The sequence below is a fragment of the Bos grunniens genome, chromosome 14 (assembly GCF_055505025.1).
Source record: "Bos grunniens cultivar Pamir isolate PY7600 chromosome 14, Bosgru_T2T1.0, whole genome shotgun sequence".
NCBI classification, from domain to species: domain Eukaryota; kingdom Metazoa; phylum Chordata; class Mammalia; order Artiodactyla; family Bovidae; genus Bos; species Bos grunniens.
In genome coordinates, this window is record NC_141178.1 from 83320566 (window position 1) to 83342349 (window position 21784).

At 53.4% G+C, this 21784-nt stretch overlaps 3 protein-coding genes and 2 long non-coding RNA genes across 7 annotated transcripts; 4 read left to right on the forward strand and 1 right to left on the reverse strand.

Moving 5' to 3' along the window:
- Positions 1-2708: 2708 nt before the first annotated feature.
- EXOSC4 (exosome component 4) lies at positions 2709-4585 on the forward strand. Of its 2 annotated transcripts, none has more exons than XM_086337897.1 (3): positions 2709-3600; positions 3875-4081; positions 4184-4585. In XM_086337897.1, the coding sequence occupies exons 1-3, from the start codon at positions 3583-3585 to the stop codon at positions 4541-4543; spliced, it is 585 nt and encodes a 194-aa protein (XP_086194023.1). In that variant the 5' UTR covers positions 2709-3582; the 3' UTR covers positions 4544-4585. The 2 variants fall into 2 exon arrangements, with proteins under 2 accessions (XP_086194023.1, XP_086194022.1); XM_086337896.1 differs by having other exon boundaries at positions 2709-2938.
- On the reverse strand, positions 3553-5745 carry LOC147359838 (uncharacterized). The gene is made up of 2 exons (XR_015141283.1): positions 5626-5745; positions 3553-4104 (listed from the first exon to the last, which is right to left on the reverse strand). It is a non-coding gene; the product is annotated as an uncharacterized LOC147359838 (long non-coding RNA).
- A 2-nt stretch (positions 5746-5747) lies between these two features.
- GPAA1 (glycosylphosphatidylinositol anchor attachment 1) lies at positions 5748-9071 on the forward strand. Of its 2 annotated transcripts, XM_086337861.1 has the most exons (12): positions 5748-5918; positions 6142-6321; positions 6407-6518; positions 6686-6833; positions 6913-7014; positions 7102-7298; positions 7371-7567; positions 7666-7819; positions 7982-8065; positions 8219-8409; positions 8490-8660; positions 8761-9071. In XM_086337861.1, the coding sequence occupies exons 1-12, from the start codon at positions 5845-5847 to the stop codon at positions 9002-9004; spliced, it is 1854 nt and encodes a 617-aa protein (XP_086193987.1). In that variant the 5' UTR covers positions 5748-5844; the 3' UTR covers positions 9005-9071. The 2 variants fall into 2 exon arrangements, with proteins under 2 accessions (XP_086193987.1, XP_086193988.1); XM_086337862.1 differs by lacking the exon at positions 6142-6321.
- Positions 9072-11314: 2243 nt separating this feature from the next.
- Positions 11315-16760, forward strand: LOC147359840 (uncharacterized). The gene is made up of 2 exons (XR_015141288.1): positions 11315-13108; positions 16490-16760. It is a non-coding gene; the product is annotated as an uncharacterized LOC147359840 (long non-coding RNA).
- Positions 16761-19205: 2445 nt separating this feature from the next.
- Positions 19206-21586, forward strand: CYC1 (cytochrome c1). The gene is made up of 7 exons (XM_086337889.1): positions 19206-19358; positions 19936-20132; positions 20215-20341; positions 20427-20584; positions 20670-20830; positions 21082-21182; positions 21284-21586. Exons 1-7 carry the CDS (start codon positions 19230-19232, stop codon positions 21386-21388), a joined length of 978 nt encoding a protein of 325 aa, XP_086194015.1. The 5' UTR covers positions 19206-19229; the 3' UTR covers positions 21389-21586.
- The last annotated feature ends 198 nt before the right edge of the window (positions 21587-21784 follow it).

A 21784-nucleotide genomic window follows, 5' to 3' on the forward strand; every position in this document is an offset into this window, starting at 1 on the left:
TCCCTTGAATCCTGGTCATGAGTACAATTCTGTGTGCTGAATTCTGTGAGTTCTAGTAAATAACTGAATCCAGGGCCACGGCTGCTCTTGGGGATCTTCAGCACAGCTCCCAAATCTGTATAAGCTTTATACCCCTCAAACCTGAATCCACCCAGGTGTGTATGCTGTGACTAGAACACAAAGGCCAGAGAACCAAGGGGTTCTCATTCCTGAAGTGCCCAGACCTTAAACCAGAGATACTACTGGGGGTGGGGGGTGGGGGCGGGAGAGGACACTTCCACGAGGGGCACAGCAAGGCACGCACTATGAAAAGAACAGCCAGCCCCCCCAGTCACTTTGGGCTCCTTAGGCCCAGAACCAACATTATTCTGATTATCCTGAGCTGCTAGGGCCAACCATGCAACAGGCAGGGCACCCAGGGGCTTCCACCTGCGTCAATGGACTACAGCAATCTTGACCTAGTGAGAACAGAAACACGAAGTGTCCACAGTGCTGAGAAAAAGGCCTGTGTGACTCCACCAGTAACCTGCTCAGTCCAGCTGAAGAGCCGAGGGTGAGGGCACTGAGCCAAACAGAGGATGACAGCCATCACGGCCATGGCCCAGACGCAGTGACAAGGCCTCGTGCAGCAGTATTCCAGACCACCTCAGAGGGGTCACTGTGCCTGGGACTTAGGCCCAAGCCCACCACAGCATGTCTGTTCCACCTGCTCTTCCCACAGCTTGACATTGAACTGCTCCTGTGGACGGGGAGGGGGCACCATGTCACCTCCCCTTGAGCCTGGCAGACCTTTGTGACTGCCTTGACCCAGAGTCTGGCAAGAGTGACACTACTGACTTCTGGAGGCTACGTCTTAGAACGCCACGAATACCCACTTTGTCTTGGGAGGCCACCTTGGTGCCGTGCTTTGCAGAAGCCCAAGCTGGATGGAGAGGCCACATAAAGGTGTGCTGTCTCTCAGAGCCCCAGTTGAGCCCTGGCCAACAGCCAGCACCTGCCACCAAAGACGTGAGGGAGGAAGGCTTCACGACAATGCTGGTCACCATCAACAATGACCACAGACAGGAAAGCCCCAAGTGCACACGGCCCTCAGTCCCTGTCAATGTCGCCTCCCTGTGGTCAGTGTCACAGCCCTGCTGATTTATCCTTCCACGCTCAAACCTGAAGCATGGGATCTGGCTTCTAAGCACTGCAGAGGAGCTGAATAATGCCCTAAGTTTAGTCCTAAGTTGTGTCTGACTCTTACAACCCCATGAGCTATAGCCCACCAGTCTCCTCTGTCCGTAAGATTCTCCAAGCAAGAAGACTGGAGTGGGTTGCCATTTCCTTTTCCAGGGGATCTTCCCAACCCAGGGATCAAACCCAGGTCTCCTCCACTGCAGGTAGATTCTTTACCAGCTGAGCCATCAGAGAAGCCCGAATAATGCAGATGAGGAGGGGAATGAGCTCCCTGATGGTGACCTTGACCACCAAGCAAAAGGTATCTGGAAACAAGAGGCAGCTGTGGAGGAAAACATTTCATCTCTCCTCCTGTGAGCCCCTCCGCTGTTCCAGGGCACTTGCATCAGGCCAGGAAATTCAAGAGGAATGGCAGTAACCCTCTGAAGGGGGAAGGATTATGTAACTTTTAACATTTATTCCAGGTGGGAAAGGAGGGAGAATGTAACTCCCACACAGCCTTCACTCAGAAAGTCACTGAACTGGGGTTCCATCCCCCAGACCCCCGGGACACACATCCACTGCCCACAATGGGGTGGTTGCTGGGTACATTCTACTTATTGATACTCGTATCAAGCAAAAAATTAAGAGTTCCACAGGATTACTTGGACAGATCTGATAAAGTATTTTTGAGTTAAATGCAGAAGTGTATGAAACAATGCCATTTTTAAAAATAAGAGTTCCAAAGGCCATTATATGGCTGTACATGTACAACTGTATATACATGTGTCTGTGTGTGACTTGGATGTAATTATGAGTGTGGAGAAAAACATGGAACCATTTTTTAAGCTATAGTAGATAGGGGGATGCGTGCAGAGAAAGAAGGCAACATGGAAAACTGAAACTAAAAAATCTGACCATGTGTACGTACAACATAAATATGTCTGCTTTTTAAACGGACAAATGTAAAACCTAAACGGTTAAAAAATTAAAAACAAACCAACCAACAAACAAGCGAACAGAGCGTATATCTCAGCTTGGGAGAACGCCTGCATTTATGATTGCGGAAGAACTTAAGACCTGCAGTGGCGGCTATCCTCGCAAACCTCGAGGGAGATGCCAAGCGTCAAGCAGAAGTAAAGGCGAGCCAGCGGCGCGGGGAGCGCGGGGCTCAGTGGAGAGGCAGAGGGAGAGGCGGCGGCGCGGCGGGAGCCCCCCACCCCGGGTCCCGGCAAGGGCCCGGGCCGGCGGCGACCAAGGCGGCGTGGGGCGGGCAGGCCCGGATGGTAGAAGGATCCGCTCCCACGACAACCCGGTAAGAAACGACACGGCGACTCCACGTCCAGCATGCCTCCAGCCCTGCAGGCGCGAGCCCGTACCGCAAAAGGCCTCAGGGGTCCCTCCACGCGCCCCACAGCCGCAGTTCCGCACGGACCGGAAATGAGATATGGTGCCCTCGGGCACTCTGGGAGAATCGCAGGGCTCCAGAACCGGAAGTTGGGGTCGGTGCCCCGGAAACCGTAGTCCCCGGGAATCGGAAGTGGGGAATCAGTTCTACCGGGAATTGTAGTTCTGCCGAGCGCTCAAGCGGGGTTAGCGCCCGGGCAGCATGGCTGGGCTGGAGCTCCTATCCGACCAGGGCTACCGAGTGGACGGGCGGCGCGCTGGGGAGCTGCGCAAGATCCAGGCGCGGATGGGTGTATTCGCGCAGGCCGACGGTTCGGCCTACATCGAACAGGGCAACACCAAGGCACTGGCGGTGGTCTACGGGCCTCACGAGGCGAGTGGGCGCGCGCGAGCCGGGCTTCCTCCGAGGGCAACTGCGTCTGTGAAGGGCTACCAGGCTGAGTAGAGGCCTCAGGGGTGAGGCTGGCGCCCGCCGCCTTGTGGGGCCGCGGCCAAAGTCCTAACAGTGTCCTGCACGATGGTCCCTGCCTTTCCCCAGCGCTCGCCACTCCCCTTTGTTACTTCTAAAACCGCCAGGGCCGCTCCCACTCGCTCCCTCACCTCTCAGCTCCACTCCGACGTCACCTCCGGGTGATACCTCACCCCATCCCACCCGACCACCTTACCCACCCTTTACAAGTCAAGTTTCCTCCTTTACATCCACACACTTATCTGGTTTCCCGCACCCGCCTCCTCAGACATAAATTTAACTTATTTCTCACTGTTTGTCTCCTCACTGGAACATAAACTCCGTGAAGACAGAGAGTGTTAATAAAACCGCTTGGGTTTATCACCACTCCAGCGATGGAGACTTAAGGCCAGAGAGGTAGAAGCATGGCAGTCTTGCAGAGCAGAAAGGCTGGTGATGGGGAAGGAGGGGAGGGTAATTCCAAATGAGACTGAGGGATTTCTAGGGAAGCAGGAATTCAGGACCTTTGTAAACAGGGAAAAGATTCAAGATTTTTAATCTCACGCGTGATGGGAACCCTTTATAAGGTAAGCAGTATATGTATTGTGTAGAGGAGGTAGAATCAGACGATGTATGTAAACAGATTCTCATACAAAGGAAGCATGGGTCGGGAGAGGACGAGTCAAGAGGGGAAACAGGGAGGCCTGTCAGGAGAGAGATCCAGGGGCGATGGTAGCTTAGCGCCTGGCCCAATGGCCCTCCCTCGGGCTGTGTTTTGCAGGTAAAGTGGTTGCTTGTTGGGATGTTGGAGGTAGAGGGAGGAAGGGCCTGGCTCATGTGTTCTCCCCCACCCTACCCCAGATCCGAGGCTCCCGGGCACGAGCCCTGCCTGACCGGGCCCTGGTAAACTGTCAGTACAGTTCTGCAACCTTCAGCACGGGGGAACGCAAACGGCGGCCACACGGGGACCGCAAGTCCTGCGAGATGGGTCTGCAGCTGCGTCAGACCTTCGAGGCAGCCATCCTTACACAGCTGCACCCACGCTCCCAGATTGACATCTATGTGCAGGTGAGCAGGCAGCAGCCCTCAGCCTGTGGAGAGGAGAGAGAAAAGAGGAGGGGTTGGGGTTCAGCGGCTTGAAGGACTGATGCCACTGGGGGGTTCCTGCAGGTGCTGCAGGCAGACGGCGGGACCTATGCAGCTTGTGTGAATGCAGCCACGCTGGCAGTGTTGGACGCAGGGATACCCATGCGGGACTTTGTGTGTGCCTGCTCAGCTGGCTTTGTGGATGGAACAGCCTTGGCAGACCTCAGCCACGTGGAGGAAGCAGCTGGGGGCCCCCAGCTGGCCCTGGCCTTGCTACCAGCCTCAGGCCAGATTGCACTGCTTGAGATGGATGCCAGGCTGCATGAGGACCACCTGGAGCAGGTGCTAGAGGCGGCTGCCCGGGCTTCCCGGGATGTACACACCGTACTGGACCGTGTGGTCCGGCAGCATGTACAAGAGGCCTCTGTCTTGCTGGGGGACTGAGCACATGGCCACCCAGGCCCAGAATAAAACCCAAGCACCTTCCACTGTACTTTTATCTCTTCCCCACCGCACTTCCTTGCCCTTGGATCCTGGCCTGGTGCTGGCTCCAGCAGTGACTAAGGGTCCGCCCCCCAGACATGCACTACACACCCCTTGCAGTCAGTCCTGCTCACCCTGCTCATCAGGGTGCTTCAGGTGAGCACCCTGGAGAAGGGGGATGTCCCTGAATGAAGTGAGCAGCCTGGGCCAAGAAGGGTTCGAGGCAGCTGGGCAGTGAGACACAGCCTGGTATAATGAGCCACGCCCCAGGACCATGGAGTCTGTCATTCTTATCCCAACACATCCAGAGTCCTGAGCACAAGTCCTGAGGGGTGGCTTTGGGTATTCACCATGGTCATGTGGGGGCCGTGTCCCACATCCTCTGGATTGTGGCTTGGACTGAAGGGTCTCTTGCCCCCTTAGGAGCCTTTTGGGCCTGTCCTGCTACTTACCTTGGGCTACAAAAGTACAACAGACACATAATGTCACCTGGAGTCTTCTCAGTTCTGACCCTAAGTCATACAGACAGTCCCTGCTGCCCCACCACTGCACCTTCGTCTTTCAGGCTCCCCCTTCTTCCACCTCAGACCTGAGCCCTGACCACCAGCCCCTGCAGCCTGAACCAAGGGGCTGCTGCTTCTCTAATATCCCAGGCACCTCCTGGCCCAGACGGGTGCTTCCCACTTTCTACTCAACACACCCCAGCTCCTTTGAAATCCTTTGGCCAGTAGTATCATGCACCTTCTTCCCTGTGGTCATCTGACCCCAATGATTTTGGTTCTGGGCACATGCTTGATTCCACCCGCCAACGCCTTGGCTTCTCTGTCCGCGGAAGCCCCCTCACATCCTACCACGGCACTCAGACCGGTCAGTGCCAGTGGGAGCACCTTCAGAAATCTGGCGTCTATGCTCTGATCGCCGCTTCCCCTTTTACTCTCAGCTGCCCTATTCATCACTCTTCTCTGATTCCAGTTGAAGCCGAGCTTTCTCGGGCGGCCGGTAGTCTTCATTGCCTCCGGTGCCGCACACTGCGGGTAGCCTACCTGGAGGCCGCCCCCTCTCGACCGGCTACGGGCTGGGGAACGCAGACCCGGCTTAGCTCCCTCCACAGCGGTTCTGCTCTGGGCATGCGCAGCGGCGCGAGAGCTGTCGGGACCGGAAGTACGGGCGGGCGCGGAGCCCGGGTCTGACAGGAGCGGCGCGTGGGGTCGGCCGCCGTAACTGGCAGTTGGAGCGCCGTCCCGGAGCCGCCCGGCTCTGCCATGGGCCTCCTGTCGGACCCGGTGCGCCGGCGCGCCCTCGCCCGTCTCGTGCTGCGCCTCAACGCGCCGCTCTGGTGAGGGCGGGGCCCCGGGGGCAGAGGCCCCTCAGACCGCTCGCGCCCGTCCCCTCCCGCCCACCGGGATCAGTCGGGACCTCAGGCTTGGGGCTCAGCTCTCCCGTCAGGCGTCCCGGGACTCGGTCCAGGTCCCGCAGATATGCCCTCTCCATTCCCAGTGCAGAGACAGAGAGGCAGGGCCTCTAACGCTCCAGTGGTCCCTCCGTCCCTTTCCCCGCAGCGTGCTGAGCTATGTAGCGGGCATCGCTTGGTTCCTGGCGCTGGCTTTCCCGCCGCTGACCCAGCGCACTTACATGTCGGAGAACGCCATGGGCTCCACCATGGTGGAGGAGCAGTTTGCGGGCGGAGACCGTGCCCGGAGCCTTGCCCGGGACTTCGCTGCCCACCGCAGGAAGTCGGGGTGAGCGGCAGAGCCATGGTTATCGGAGAAGCAATGTCAGTCAAGGCCAGTGAACTCTGCTCAGAAGCTCTCTTTGTGTCTCCAGGGCTCTGCCAGTGGCCTGGCTGGAGCGGACGATGCGGTCAGTGGGGCTGGAGGTCTACACGCAGAGTTTCTCCCGGAAACTGCCCTTTCCAGATGAGACCCACGAGCGCTATGTATTGTGGGGGAGGGGTGTGCCTGCAACCGTGAAGCACCTTGAGGGGACGGGGGGATGTCCTGGGGCCAGAGCAGTCACTGGTGGGCATTCTAGGACTAGAAGGGGAGGCTCTCAGCCGCCTCGAGTGCGGTCGTGCTGAGGCTCCCCCCCAAATACTGCGTGCAGATGGTGTCGGGCATCAACGTGTATGGCATCCTCCGGGCACCTCGCGCTGCCAGCACGGAGTCCCTGGTGCTCACCGTGCCCTGTGGCCCTGACTCTACCAACAGCCAGGCTGTCGGGTTGATGCTGGCTCTTGCTGCCCACTTCCGGGGTGAGGCTCAGGGGCTCCTGCTGGCAAGAGAGGGTTTGGCCACCGCCTCAGACCGTGCTGACCCGCTTCTGGTCTCTAGGGCAGATTTACTGGGCCAAAGACATCATCTTCCTGGTGACGGAACACGACCTCCTGGGCACTGAGGCTTGGCTTGAAGCTTACCACGACGTCAACATCACTGGTGGGTGCTCTTGCCTGGCCCTGGCCCCTCCCAGGGCCACTGTCCTCACTGGTCACTTGTTGGCAGCTCACTCACCTGCTTCCACAGGTATGCAGTCATCGCCCCTGCAGGGCCGGGCTGGGGCCATCCAGGCAGCTGTGGCCCTGGAGCTGAGCAGCGATGTGGTCACTAGCCTCGACGTGGCCGTGGAGGGGCTCAATGGACAGCTGCCCAACCTGGACCTGCTCAACCTCTTCCAGACCTTCTGCCAGAAAGGGGGGCTGTTGTGCACGCTGCAGGGCAAGGTAGGGCCACCTGCCTGGGTAGCATGGGACCTGTGTGTCGGGCCTATCTGACTTGTCCCCAAATCTTCTAAGCTGCAACCCCAGGACTGGACCTCAATAGATGGGCCATTGCAGAGTGTACAAACGCTGCTGCTCATGGTTCTGCAGCAGGCCTCCGGCCGCCCCCACGGTGCCCATGGCCTCTTCCTGCGCTACCGCGTGGAGGCCTTGACCCTCCGTGGCATCAATAGCTTCCGCCAGTATAAGTATGATCTGGTGGCAGTGGGCAAGTAAGTGGCTTCTGATCTCCCCTTTGCATGCTTGGGGCAGGGTAGTGAGTGGGTGCCTGGGGGTCTGGCCGTCTATGACCCTGGCCCACACCCAACAGGGCTCTGGAGGGCATGTTCCGCAAGCTCAACCATCTTCTGGAGCGCCTGCACCAGTCCTTCTTCTTCTACCTGCTCCCCGCGCTCTCCCGCTTCGTCTCCATTGGCCTCTACATGCCGGCCGCCGGTTTTTTGCTCCTGGTCCTCGGTCTCAAGATATCCTCTGCCTCCACTGTCTGTTTGTGGCTCGCTTCAGGTCCCCCCACTCTAGGCTGGGGAGAGCTCTCCATCCTTGGGGCAGGGGAGTAGGAGTGAGCCCTGGGTCCCCCACTGGGCAGAGCCCATTACACCTCTCATCAGAGTCCTTAACTCATCCACGCTCTGGAACTGTGGATGCAGCTGCATGAGGCTGGAGTGGGTCCTGAGGAGGCTGGGGAGAATCCCCCCCACCCTCTAACACAGGTGATGGTTCCCCCTGCTGCTAATGGGGTGAGCTTTTAGGGTCCCAGGTGGTAATTACTGCTGCTGTTCAGTCTCAGCTGCAGTGGAATGGGGAGGGTCCTTGGGACTCCCTTGGTCCTAGGATCCGTCTCCAAGTGCCCATGTGCCCTGCAGGGTGTGGGGCTGGCCTCGCTTGTGGCACCCTTGCTGGTCTCCCAGGCCATGGGCCTGGCACTCTACATCCTACCAGTGCTGGGTCAACACGTGGCCACCCAGCACTTCCCCGTGGCTGAGGCCGAGGCTGTGGTGCTGACGCTGCTGGCCATCTATGCAGCTGGCCTGGCACTGCCACACAACACCCACCGGTGAGGAGCTGGGCTGGGTGGTCGTGGGCAGGTGCACCCTGGACGTGCAGGCGGCTGCCTCTGAGCCCCTTGCCTTGCAGGGTGGTGAGCACACAGGCCCCAGACAGGGGCTGGATGGCGCTGAAGCTGGTGGCCCTCATCTACCTGGCACTACAACTGGCCTGCATCACCCTCACCAACTTCTCTCTGGGCTTCCTACTGGCCGCCAGCATGGTACCCGCTGCTGCCATCACCAAGCCCTCTGGGCCCCGGTACGTGCTGCTCAGCCCCCACTGCAGAGCCCGCACCCCTCCCCATGGGTTCTACCTCACACGTTCCTCCTCCCCGCCTGGTGCCTCTGCTCCTCCCCAGGGCGCTCTACGCTGCCCTGCTGGTGCTGACGAGCCCAGCAGCTACACTCCTGGGCAGCTTGTTCCTGTGGCGGGAGCTGCAGGAGGCACCGCTCTCCCTGACCGAGGGCTGGCAGCTCTTCCTGGCCACGCTGGCCCAGGGCGTGCTGGAGCACCACACCTACGGCGCCCTGCTCTTCCCACTGCTGGCTCTGGGCCTCTACCCCTGCTGGCTGCTCTTCTGGAACGTGCTCTTCTGGAAGTGACGGAGGCAGCTGGGAGTTCCCCACGTTCTCTTCTTCCTAGGAAATAAACAGTTCTGTTTCAGATGTCCTTTGGGCTCCTGGCCCGCTGTCTGCTGTGTATGTGGGGCCACAGGCCCTGTGGTGAGAAACTGCTTGCAGGGCCTGGCACCCTGCTCGGCTGCTTCTGGTCCACTTACCGTGTGGCAGGAATGAGGGCCCCAGTGCCAGCCTTGGGAGGAGAGCCTGGGTGGACACTCAGACCTGACTGCAGCCCCAAGTGGACTCTCCCAACGTCGGGGGTCTCTGTGCATCATGGTCCAGTGCTGAGTAGGAGGAAGCATGGCGGGCAACGCTTGGGGCCCTGATGGGAGCTGAGGCGCCAGAGACCCCCACGGCGCCATCTCCAGTGCTGGAACTAAGGGGACACAGGAGGCCCCGGGTATGGGGAATGTCGGCCAGAACTTTGATGTGGGCTTGGGGTGCAGCAGGAGGAGCCCCTCTCCCGGCCTCCTGGGAGTGCCCACGAGAGATGGGATGGAGATGGAGCCGCTGAGCCCACCCAGCTCCACCCAGAGCAACAGCCCAGGACAGGGGCGACCCGAGTTCTGAGGGGCAGGGCACTGACGCAGGGCTGCACAGAGGCCTCAGGCTGGGCCAAGCCTCCTGAGAGGGACTAGGATGTCCAGTGCCTGTTGGGGAGGGGGAGGAAGGCAAAGTGGGCCATCTGGTGATGCCAGGGCCACATGAGGCCAAGAGTCAAGGTGCCTTGCCAGGGTGGCGATCCCAGTACAGTCCTGCAAGCCTCAGTGCTGAAAGGAGCGCACCAGCTCCGGACACTCTCCTGCAGCACCACATCCTGAAATGGGGTGACCTGGGACCGTCCCAAGGAGGAAGCTCCAGGCCCCAGACCCCCCACCCAGGCCTGCCTCTGTGGTGGGGCTCCTCTTCTTGTGGGAGACTTCCCTCAACACCTAGGGGTCCCTGACTCCACCGTGGGAGAGGGCCAGCACCTGGAGGGCTTTACTCTGGGACTTCTCAGCATTGAAGGGTACGGGCACCCTGGGTCCAGATTGTTCTGGATGGGCTGGAGCAAGGGTGTTGGAGACCACTGTGACTGCAGCCTGCCCTTGGCCTGTGTGTCTTCTAGTCACTTCCCTGTTGAAAAAACTTCAGATCCTGAGGCTGGGCAAAGACTTGCAGCCCACCCCCCACCCCCGCACCCCTAGAAATGCCTCCAGGCTACCTCTCTCAGGACTCTCCCCTGGTCGATCAGGCACCATTGGTCTGCGGGCTCCCTGTCTTACAAGGTGGAAGAGATCTCGGCTCTGCTGTGGTCTCCCTGTTGACTGCAGACCGGCATTCTACCGGGCTTCAGCCTTGATCAGCCACTTTTAACTAGACTTCGGCAGTCACTTAAAACACAAATTGTGGAAATATGTTACTTCATGAAACTATTTGCTGTTTGAGCTTAGCTTTGCAGAACTGGATTTTGGCACTGATTTTCATTAATGTCACTTTGTGTGCTGTACGTTTTATAAAGAAAGAAAATGTCAGGCTCTCAAGATACAGATGAGATGTACAAGGGCTGCGTATGTGGTCCCACAGGGTTAACTCTGAAGGTATCCCTCACCCTCAGTCACGGGACCCTCATTTTGGCATGAGCACAGGCCACCATGTGTAAAGACGCTCCCAGACTACGTGCAGCTAGGTGAGGTCATGTGACTACAGAGGCCCCTAGACCTGAGCAGAAGCTTCAAGGGTGAGTCCGGTTCAGTTCAGTCGCTCAGTCATGTCTGATTCTTGCGACCCCATGGACTGCAGCACACCAGGCCTCCCTGTCCATCGCCAACTCTCTGAGTTTACTCAAACTCATGTCCATTGAGTCGGTGATGCCATGCAATTATCTCCCTCTCTCATCCCCTTCTCCACCTGCCTTCAATCTTTCCCAGCTGCAGGGTCTTTTCAAATGAGTCAGTTCTTCGCATCAGGTGGCCAAAGTATTGGAGTTTCAGCTTCAGCATCAGTCCTTCCAATGAATATTCAGGACTGATTTCCTTTAGGATGGACTGGTTGGATCTCTTGCAGCCCAAGGGACTCTCAAGAGTCACCACACTTCAAAAGCATCAATTCTTCAGCGCTTAGCTTTCTTTATAGTCCAACTCACACATCCATACGAGACTACTGGAAAAACCATAGCTTTGACTAGATGAACCTTTGTTGACAAAGTAATGTCTCCTTTTGAATATGCTGTCCAGGTTGGTCATAACTTTTCTTCCAAGGAGTAAGCGTCTTTTAATTTCATGGCTGCGGTCACCATCTGCAGTGATTTTGGAGCCCCCCAAAATAAAGTCTGATACTGTTTCCATTATTTCCCCATCTATTTGCCATGAAGTGATGGGACCAGATGCCATGATCTTTTCTGAATGTTGAGTTTTAAGCCAACTTTTTCACTCCCCTCTTTCACTTTCATCAAGGGGCTCTTTAGTTCTTCTTCACTTTCTGCCATAAGGGTGGTGTCATCTGCATATCTGAGGTTATTGATATTTCTCCCGGCAATCTTGATTCCAGCTTGTGCTTCTCCCAGCCCAGAATTTCACATGATGTACTCTGCATATAATTTAAATAAGCAGGGTGACAATATACAGCCTTGACGTACTCCTTTTCCTATTTGGAACCAGTCTGTTGTTCCATGTCCAGTTCTAACTGCTGCTTCCTGACCTGCATACAGATTTCTCAAGAAGCAGATCAGGTGGTCTGGTATTCCCATCTCTTGAAGAATTTTCCAGAGTTTGTTGTGGTCCACACAGTCGAAGGCTTTGGCATAGTCAATAAAGCAGTAGTAGATGTTTTTCTGGAACTCTCTTGCTTTTTCAATGATCCAGCGGATGTTGGCAATTTGATCTCTGGTTCCTCTGCCTTTTCAAAATCCAGCTTGAACATCTGGAAGTTCACAGTTCACATACTGTTGAAGCCTGGCTTGGAGAATTTTGAGCATTACTTTGCTAGCATGTGAAATGAGTACAATTATGCGGTAGTTTGAGCATTCTTTGGTATTGCCTTTCTTTGGGCTTGGAATGAGAACTGACCTTTTCCAGTCCTGTGGCCACTGCTGAGTTTTCCAAATTTGCTGGCATATGGAGTGCAGCACTTTCACAGCATCATTTTTTAGGATTTGGAATAGCTCAACTGGAATTCCATCACCTCTACTAGCTTTGTTTGTGATGATGCTTCCTAAGACACACTTGACTTCACATTCTAGGATGTCTGGCTCTAGGTTGGTGATCACAGCATTGTGATTATCTGGGTCGTGAAGATCTTTTTTGTACAGTTCTTCTGTGTATTCTTGCCACCTCTTCTTAACATCTTCTGCTTCTGTTAGGTCCATACCATTTCTGTCCTTATTGTGCCCATCCCTTGGGTGAATCCATGCAGACATCAAACAGCTGCTTCTTTCCCATCCTTGGGGATATGGAATGAAGCACGTCAGAGATGTAAGCTTCAGCCCACTCTGTGGGTTGGAGGAGACAAGAGGGGGACTCCCTGGACCTCCAAGACCCTGGGCTGCTAAACTAGGCTTCATTTGCAAGAAAGAGAAACAAATCTCTACCATGTTTGAGTCATTATTTGGAGTTTTCTGACACTACAGTCCAGTTCCTACAAGGCGTCTGTTGCTGAGCCACCCAGGAACTCTCAGGCAGTTGCCAGCTGGAAGCATCTAGAAGTATGTATGCATCTACAACTGTGCGTATCTGTTGTGTTGATCACCAGCCTTAGTAATAAGTACTCGATATTCCTTTGCACGTTGCCTCCCACGCCCCAGAACAGGAGCTCTGTGGGGCAGGGCCTTTGTCTTACTTTCTGCCTCTTTTCCAGCAGAGCCAAGGACTGGAAAGGTAGAATATACACCTGCGTTTGTTGAATGAAAGAAGAAAAGAATCAGAGGGATCCCTTCTGGAAGTCCAGGAGGAAGCTGGGGTCAGGCCCGTTGCCATCCTCGGGGCTCACGGCTGGGGATACGGGGTGAAGACTGGGAGGTCGAGGGTGCAGGACCCGCCTCAGGACACACAGCAGCTTCCCCACAGCCAGGCCTTCTGCAGACACCCTGTGGTTGGCTGGCTGTCCCAGGTTAGCTCTGTGCTCTTCTCAGACCCTTTGCCAAGTCACCCCATTCCACCTGGGGCTTCAAGGTGGGGGCTCTGGGCTGCCTTAGGGTCTTTTCCAGGCTCCAGCTGCCTTCATGCCCACACTCAAGTCCTGCCTCCTGTCTAGGCCCCTCTTCTGAGGCCACATCTGTCACCTCTGCCTCCTGGATGTGCCACGGTCCCCTTTAAGTCATCTCTTCCCAACCTGAACACCTACTCTGCATGCACCTCCTCCCTGTGCCCTCACCCAATTCTGGACCTGGGGTCCACTTTGCCTCCCTTCCAGGGATGCCCCTTGCATCCAGGATAAAATTAAGCCTCCTCACCTTGCTCTCCAAGACCTGCACAACCAACTCCTGCCTTCACAACATTTTTATTGCACACAGAAGTAACACTGTACCCCCGCTCCCCTTTTATCCTTACCCTATTTTCTGTCTCTGGGTTTCTGGAAACTGGACATTGATAAGAATGAATAGGATCCCTTATCTGCGGGGTATCCATTCCAGGACTCCCAGTGGATGCTTGAAACTCTGGATAGCACTGAATCTGACTTTCTGTTCCTGTCTTCCACCCACAAATTTAATGCCTTTTCCATCGTAACCAAGCACTTAGGGTTAGGGTTAAAAGGCTTTCCGTATTTGTGGCTTGTGGGCTCTAAAGCACTGGCTCAGTAATTGTGGTGCATGGGCTTAGATGCCCCGGAGCATGTGGGATCTCTCCAGACCAGAGATCGAACCTGTGTCCCCTGCACTGGCAGGTGGATTCTTATCCACTGTACCACTGGGAAAGTCTAATAACAGTAATTTAGAATTCTAAATTTCCCTCTTAGCACCTCTCTTGATGGTGCTAAGTTTTGATATGTTGTGTTTTTGTTTTCATTCATCTCAAAGTATTTTCTAAGTTTTTCTGTGATTTCTTCTTTGGATTTTTTTTTTAGGAGTATGTTATTTAATTTTCACATAATTGTGAATTTCCCTACTCTCCTTCTGTTATTGATTTTTAATTTCATTCTGTTGTGGTCAGAAAACATACTTTATGATTTTACTACCCTTAAATTTATTGAAACTTGTTTTATTGCCTAACATATTGATCTATCCTAAAGAACATTCCATGTGCACCTGGGAAGAATATGTACTCTCCTGTTGTTGGGTGGGGTGTTACACGGATGTGTTTAGGTCTGCTTGGCTTGCTGTGTTGGTCAAATCTTTCTTTTCTTTGCTCATGATCTGTCTATTTGTTCCATCCATTACTGGGAGTGGGTACTGAAGTCTCCCAACTGTTATGTTAAATGTTATGTTTCTCCCTTCAATTCTGTACAGTTTTGCTTCATGTATTTTGGGGCTCTGTTAGTCTAATATATCTTTATAACTGTCATCTTGATGAACTGACCTTTTTTTTTTCCATTATAAAATGTTCTTCTTTAATGCTAGTATCAACATCTGTCTTAAAGTTTATATTGTCTGATATTAGTATAGCCCCTCTAACTCTCTTTTGGTTACTGTTGATGTGGTGTATATTTTTCCAAATTTTTACTATTTGTGTCTTTGAATATAAAATGTGTTTCTTATAGGCATTGTATAGTTGGATCATGACTTTTAAAAAATCCATTATTCTAAGCTCTACCCTTTAATTGGTGACTTTAATCTATTTACATTTAACGTAATTAATGATATAGTACAGTTATATCTGCTGTCTTGGTATTTGGGCTTCCCTCATAGCTCAGTCAGTAAAGAATCTGCCTGAAGTGCAGGAGACCTGGGTTCAATTCCTGGGTGGGAAGATCCCCTGGAGAAGGAAATGGCAACCCACTCCAGTATTCTTGCCTGGAGAATCCCATGGACAGAGGAGCCTGGCAGGCTACAGTCCCTGGTGTTGCAAGAGCCAAACGTGACTTAGCGACTAAACCACCACCATCTTGATATTTGTTCTCTATGTGTCTTATGTCTTTCTCTCCCTCAGTTTCTTCATTATTGTATTTGTGTGTGTGGTTAGATATTTTACAGTGTACCATTTTAATTCCTTTGTTATTTCTTTGACTATATTTTTTTATTTATTTTCTTAGTAATTTGGGATTTGGGATCACAATTGACATATTAATTTGTACAATCTGATTCAGATTAACATTAAATTAATTTTAATTGTGTTAAAAAATGTTTCTCCTATATAACTGTTTCCCCCTTCTTTATTTATTGCCATAGATTCCATCTCATATAGTGTATCTGTCTACATAGGGTTTTTTTTTTTTTTTGGTCACACTGTGCTGCTTGTGGGATCTTAGTTCCCTGACCAGGGATTGAACCTAGGCCCTTGACAGTGAAAGCAGAGGCCTAACCACTGGACCACCAAGGAATTCCTTATACTCATAGATTTATAATTATTGCTTTATGCTGCTGCTGCTGCTAAGTTGCTTCCGTTATGTCCTACTCTGTGCGATCCCAGAGATGGCAGCCCACCAGGCTCCCCCGTCACTGGGATTCTCCAGGCAAGAACACTGGAGTGGGTTGTCATTTCCTTCTCCAATGCATGAAAGTGAAAAGTGAAAGTGAAGTCGCTCAGTCGTGTCCGACTCTTAGTGACCCCAGGGACTGTAGCCCACCAGGCTCCTCCGTCCATGGGATTTGCCAGGCAAGAGTACTGGAGCGGGGTGCCGTTGCCTTCTCTGCAGGAGTTTTTAAATCAGATAGAAAAAAGTTACAAAAAGCATTTGTACTTGTCTATGTAGTTGCCTGTGCTGGTGCTTTTATTTTCTCATGTGGATCTGTGTTATCGTCTAGTGTTCTTTCATTTCAGCCTAAGGACTCCATTTGGTATTTCTTGGAGGGCAGAGTGTTTGTGACAAACTCTCAGTTTATCTGGAAACGTCTTAATTGCCTCCTTTTTTTTTTTTTTGAGAGATGGTTTTGCCAGATATAGAATTCTTGGTTGGCAGATTTACCTGGTTTATTCTTTCAGCACTTGAACCAACTCATACCACCACGTTCTGGCCTCCATGGTTTCTGGTATGAGATTTTCTGTTAATTTTATTGAGGACTACTTGTATGTGATGAGTTACTTCTCTCTTGCTGGTTTTTTTTTAGGTTTTTTTTTTTTTTTTCCTTTTTAACAATTTATGATGTGTACAGGTGTACTTCATCCTACTTGGGGTTCTTTAACTTCCTGTATGTGTAGAATACATACATGTTTGTTTGTTTCAGTCAAATTTGGAAAGTTTTCAGTCACAATTTCTTTAAATATTGTTTTTGTCCCTTACTTTATTTCTCCTTTGCTCCTGAGAATTTTGTATAGGTTGGTATGCTTAGTGATGTCCCACAGGTCGCTGAGGCTCTGTTAATTTTTACTCCTTTTTTTTTGGTTTGTTTTGCAGATCAGACGATCTCAATTGACCTAACTTCAAGTTCGCTAATTCTTTCATCTACTTACTCAAACCTGCAGTAGAGCCCTTCAGTAAAATGTTTCATTTCCATTGTTGTACATTTCAACTCCATCATTTCTATTTGGATTCTCTTTGTGATTTCTTTTTATTGACATTCTCTATTTCATGAGACATTATTATACTTTCCTCTAGTTTTTTAGATATTATGGCTCATTGAACATACTTTTTAATTCAATTTTTTATTAAAAGATTTTTACTTTTAGTGGAGTATAGTTTATTTACAATGTTGTGTTAGTTTCTGCTATACAGCAAAATGAAAGTTATACATACACATACATCCCCTCTTTTAGATCTTTTCCCATGTGACTCATTACAGAGTATTGAGTAGAGTTACCTGTGCTATACAGAAAGTCCTCATTAGTTATCTATTTTATATGTAGTGGTATGTATATATCATATTTAGCCCCTCCTTCTTTAAATTATATTTAGCTAAATTTCCCCAGGAGTAGTTCCTATTGATTGGTTCTTTTTATTCCCATTTATAGGCCAGACCCTCTCCTTTCTTTAGATGTCACATAATTTTTTGTTGAAAGCTAGACATTTTAAATGATTTGTTGTTGTGGTTGTTCAGTCACTCAGTCGTGTCCAACTCTTTGAGATCTCATGCACTGCAGCATGCCAGGCTTCCCTGTCTTTCACTATCTCCTGGAGTTTGCTCAAACTCATGTCCACTGAGCTGGTGATGCCATCCAACCATCTCATCCTGTGTCGCCCCCTTCTCCTCCTGCCTTCAATCTTTCCCAGCATCAGGGTCTTTTCCAATGAGTTGGCTCTTTGCATCAGATGGCCAGAGTACTGGAGCTTCAGCTTCAGCATCAGTCCTTCCAATGAATATTCAGGGTTGATTTCCTTTAGGACTGACTGGATTTAATGATACAAAGTGGAAATTCTGGACATTAGATTCCAAGTTTTGTTACTGTTGCTGCTGTGGTAGTTGTATTGGTATAGTGACTTTTCTCAACTAATTCTATCAAGTAAGTCTACTATTTGTCATGGGTAGCCAGCAAAGTCTCTACCTGGTTAGCTCAGTGGTCAGATAAATGACTGGACAGAAATTTCCTTAAGTGTCTGGAACCAATAATTGTTCAGTTGCTCAGTCATGTCTGACTCTTTTTGACCCTATGGACTGCAGCATACCAGGCTTCCCTGTCCTTCACAGTCTCTTAGAGTTTGCTCAAACTCATGTCCATTGAATCCGTGATACCATCCAACCCCTTTATCCTCTGTTGTCCCCTTCTCCTCCTGCCTTCAATCTTTCAAAGTATCAGGGTCTTTGCCAATTAGTTGACTGTTCACATCAGGTGGCCAAAGTACTGGTGCTTCAGCTTCAGCATCAGTCCTTCCAATGAATATTCAGGACTGATTTCCTTTAGGATGGACTGATTCAATCTCCCTGCTGTCCAAGGGATACTCTCAAGAGTCTTCTCCAGTACCACAGTTCTAAAGCATCAGTTCTTCAGAGCTCAGCCTTCTTTATGGTTCCACTCTCACATCCATACATGACTACTGGAAAAACCATAGCTTTTACTAGAGACCTTTGCTGGCCAAGTGATGTCTCTGCTTTTCAATACACTGTCCAGGTTTGTCATAGTTTTTCTTCCAAGGAGCAAGTATCTTTTAATTTCATAACCAATAAATCTCTATCTTTTTCTAAGTGGCTCTGGGTGCATGTAGGACATGCTTCAGAATTCAGCCAGGCAATTTACAACTCTGCTTTAGGCTTCAACTGTGCACAGAGCCTCAAGGTTAGCCAGAAGTGAGCACTTAGGGCTTTTTCTGGTCTTTCATGAGATACACTGTCCTACTTATGTTCGGGATTTTCTGTATTCTGGAAATACGTGCTGTGCTGTGCTGTGCTTAGTCGCTCAGTCGTGTCAGATTCTTTGCGACCCCCATAGAATGTATAGCCCGCCAGGATCCTCTGTCTGTGGGGATTCTCCAGGCAATACCGGAGTGGGTTGCCATGCCCTCCTCCAGGGAATTTTCTCAACCCAGGGATGAAACCCAGGTCTCAAACCCAGGTCTCCTGCACTGCAGGCAGATTCTTCACAGTCTGAGCGCCCTGTGGACATTGTATTCCCCTTTCTTCCTTTCAAACTTTTTGGTTAGTCTATTACTTGCACCAGTTGTTCTCCATTGCCTCGGGGAAATTACAACACTTGCCAGAATTGCCTTCAACAGTCTTGGGGGTTAGGCTAACAGCTCTGGACAAGCTGAGTAGGCTTGGCAAGTGGGGTTTACAGGGGGCCATCAGACTGGTTAAATAATGGCAATTCTTTGCAATGAAGGTGTTCTTCCACCGCTCCAAGTCGGGAAATATTGTTGGACGAAAGCGTGCAATAAAGCGGTGGATTCCGGGTTAGGGGCATCTAGGCGTAGGCGCGCAGCACAGCTGAGCCTTGGAGAGATCAGCCGCGGGACTAGGGTAACCGGGAAGTTGGGCGTTGTCACGGCAACAGAGAGACACAACACCGACTTGCACAACCTCAGGCTTGCACGACGACTGGAGTAGCACCGCGATGCGGTGCGCGGCCCTGAAGGACAGAGCTCACCCCCCGCCCCGCCCCGCCTCGCCCCGCCTCCTCACACGCCTCCCGGCTATCGCGAGGTTGACTATCCTTTGCCGCCGCAGAGGCCGACGGGAGCGGTGGCCGCGCTGAAGAGGGCCAAGATGGCGGCGGCGGCGGCTACGCTTCGCGGGGCGATGGTGGGCCCGCGGGGCGCGGGGCTGCCGGGAGCGCGGGCCCGAGGTCTGCTGTGTGGCGCGCGGCCCGGGCAGCTCCCACTACGGACACCCCAGGTGAGCTCTGGCCCTGAAACTGGCCGCCGCGCGGCCCCGCATCCCGCTGAAGGTCACCGCGGGGAGGCTCCCGGCGCGGGCTTTGGCAGCGCGGGAGCGGCCTCTGCACCTGGGCCCCCGCCCCGGCCGGACCCCCGCCGCCTGCTGACCTTGGGCGCCTGGGAGCAGGGCTGGCCTCCACTCCTCCGAGCAGCACAAGGGCCTGATGCCGAGCGTGGGGGGCTGCTGGGCGGGCTCGCCGCCGGCTCGGGACCGGGGGCTTCCCTGGGGGTCGCGCCGAGGCTCGCTCCGGCCCCGGCCTCCCAGACTGGGCCCGCGTCCTGAACTGACCTCAGCCTGACCTCAGCAGCTGCTTGTGACCTTGGCCTGTCCCCGCACCCTTGCTCACTTCGGCCTGATTCCCGGCCCAGGATCCAAGATCACGCCTCACATCTCCTCCTCGGGGACAGAGCGGGTCGAGGGGTCCGCGGCGGGGAGGGCAGTGGCGCGCGAGGTGGCCGGTGTTGGGTGCATGAGAGTCAGATCCACAGGTAGGGCTGGGTGGTGTTCTGAAAGGCGCTGAGCGGGACTCTTGCAGGCAGTGTCGTTGTCGTCGAAGTCTGGCCTGTCCCGGGGCCGGAAAGTGATTCTGTCAGCGCTGGGCATGCTGGCGGCAGGGGGTGCAGGGCTGGCAGTGGCTCTGCATTCTGCCGTGAGTGCTAGTGACCTGGAGCTGCACCCTCCCAGCTATCCGTGGTCCCACCGTGGCCTCCTCTCCTCCCTGGACCACACCAGGTGTGTGGCTGGCTGGGGGAGTTTATGGGTGGACCGGGTGGGGTGGAATCCTTGGCGCCCCTAACCCTGTCTCTCTCTCCAGCATCCGGAGGGGTTTCCAGGTGTACAAGCAGGTGTGCTCCTCCTGCCACAGCATGGACTATGTGGCCTACCGCCACCTGGTGGGCGTGTGCTACACAGAGGATGAAGCCAAGGCGCTGGCTGAGGAGGTGGGCACCGGGCATGCAAAGGACCCAAGTATTGGGGCTCCTGCTGTGCTGGACAGCAGGGTTGTGATGGGTCTCTCGGTGGCAGGTGGAGGTTCAGGACGGCCCCAATGAAGATGGGGAGATGTTCATGCGCCCAGGGAAGCTGTCTGACTACTTCCCCAAACCATACCCCAACCCCGAGGCTGCACGTGCAGCCAACAACGGAGCACTGCCCCCTGACCTCAGCTACATCGTGCGAGCTAGGTAAGGGGCTGCCTGCAGGGTGGTGTGGGGAGTGAGGAAGGCCCACCTCAGGCCAGAGGCTGAGGGCACTCCAATCTGGTCCCAGGCACGGTGGTGAGGACTACGTCTTTTCCTTGCTCACCGGCTACTGTGAGCCGCCCACTGGGGTGTCGCTGCGAGAAGGCCTCTACTTCAACCCTTATTTTCCTGGCCAGGCCATTGGCATGGCCCCTCCAATCTACAATGAGGTCTTGGAGTTTGATGATGGTGAGAGGCCCCCACCCTGGGGATGGGCAAGTTGGGTTCTGCTTTCCCTGTTTTCTTGCCCCAAGAGGCCTTGCCCCTTCCTTGGTTTGGGGCACTATGTATGTGTATGGAGAAGCATGGGTCAGATTCATATGACCCATGGTCAGATTCATACCATCTGTGTACTGGGGGTAGGGTTGGGTCTCATCCCTTTTGAAGCTTTGGGCAGGGACCCCCTCGGACAGCCCTTAGACCACTTGTCCTTGACTCAGGCACCCCAGCTACCATGTCCCAGGTAGCCAAGGATGTGTGTACCTTCCTGCGCTGGGCAGCTGAACCAGAACACGACCATCGCAAACGCATGGGGCTTAAGGTGAAGGGACTGGGCCGAGGGGCACGGTGGGCCTGGGGACAGGCTGGGAGCTGAGCAGGGGTTCTTTCTGCCTCCCTCCTCTGAGCCTGCCTCGTCCCCAGATGCTGCTGATGATGGGCTTGCTTCTGCCCCTGGTCTACGCCATGAAGCGGCATAAGTGGTCAGTCCTCAAGAGCCGAAAGCTGGCCTATCGGCCACCCAAGTGACCCTACCCGGTGTCTGTTTGCTGTCCTGAGCTTCAGGGTCCTCAGGCCCGGGAGCCACACTGGGCCTGCTGAGGTCTCAGGCAGCCCTCCGGCCAAGCCCCTCTTCCTCTGGGACAAGAGGGGGAGGGGCAGGAGCTGGGGCTCCAGTTCCAGATCGTTCAGCGCCCACTGTGGAAATAAATTAAGTTTCTCAACACACCTACCTGAACTATTGTGTGATGGGAGTATAAGTTTGCAGGGGACTCTGGGCTTCTCAAGTGGTGGTAGTGGTAAAGGACCCACCAGATGAGGGTTCAATCCCTGGGTCGGGGAAATCCCCTGTAGGAGGGCATGGCAACCCACTCCAGTATTTTTGCCTGGAGAATCCCATGGACAGAGGAGCCTGGCGGGCTACAG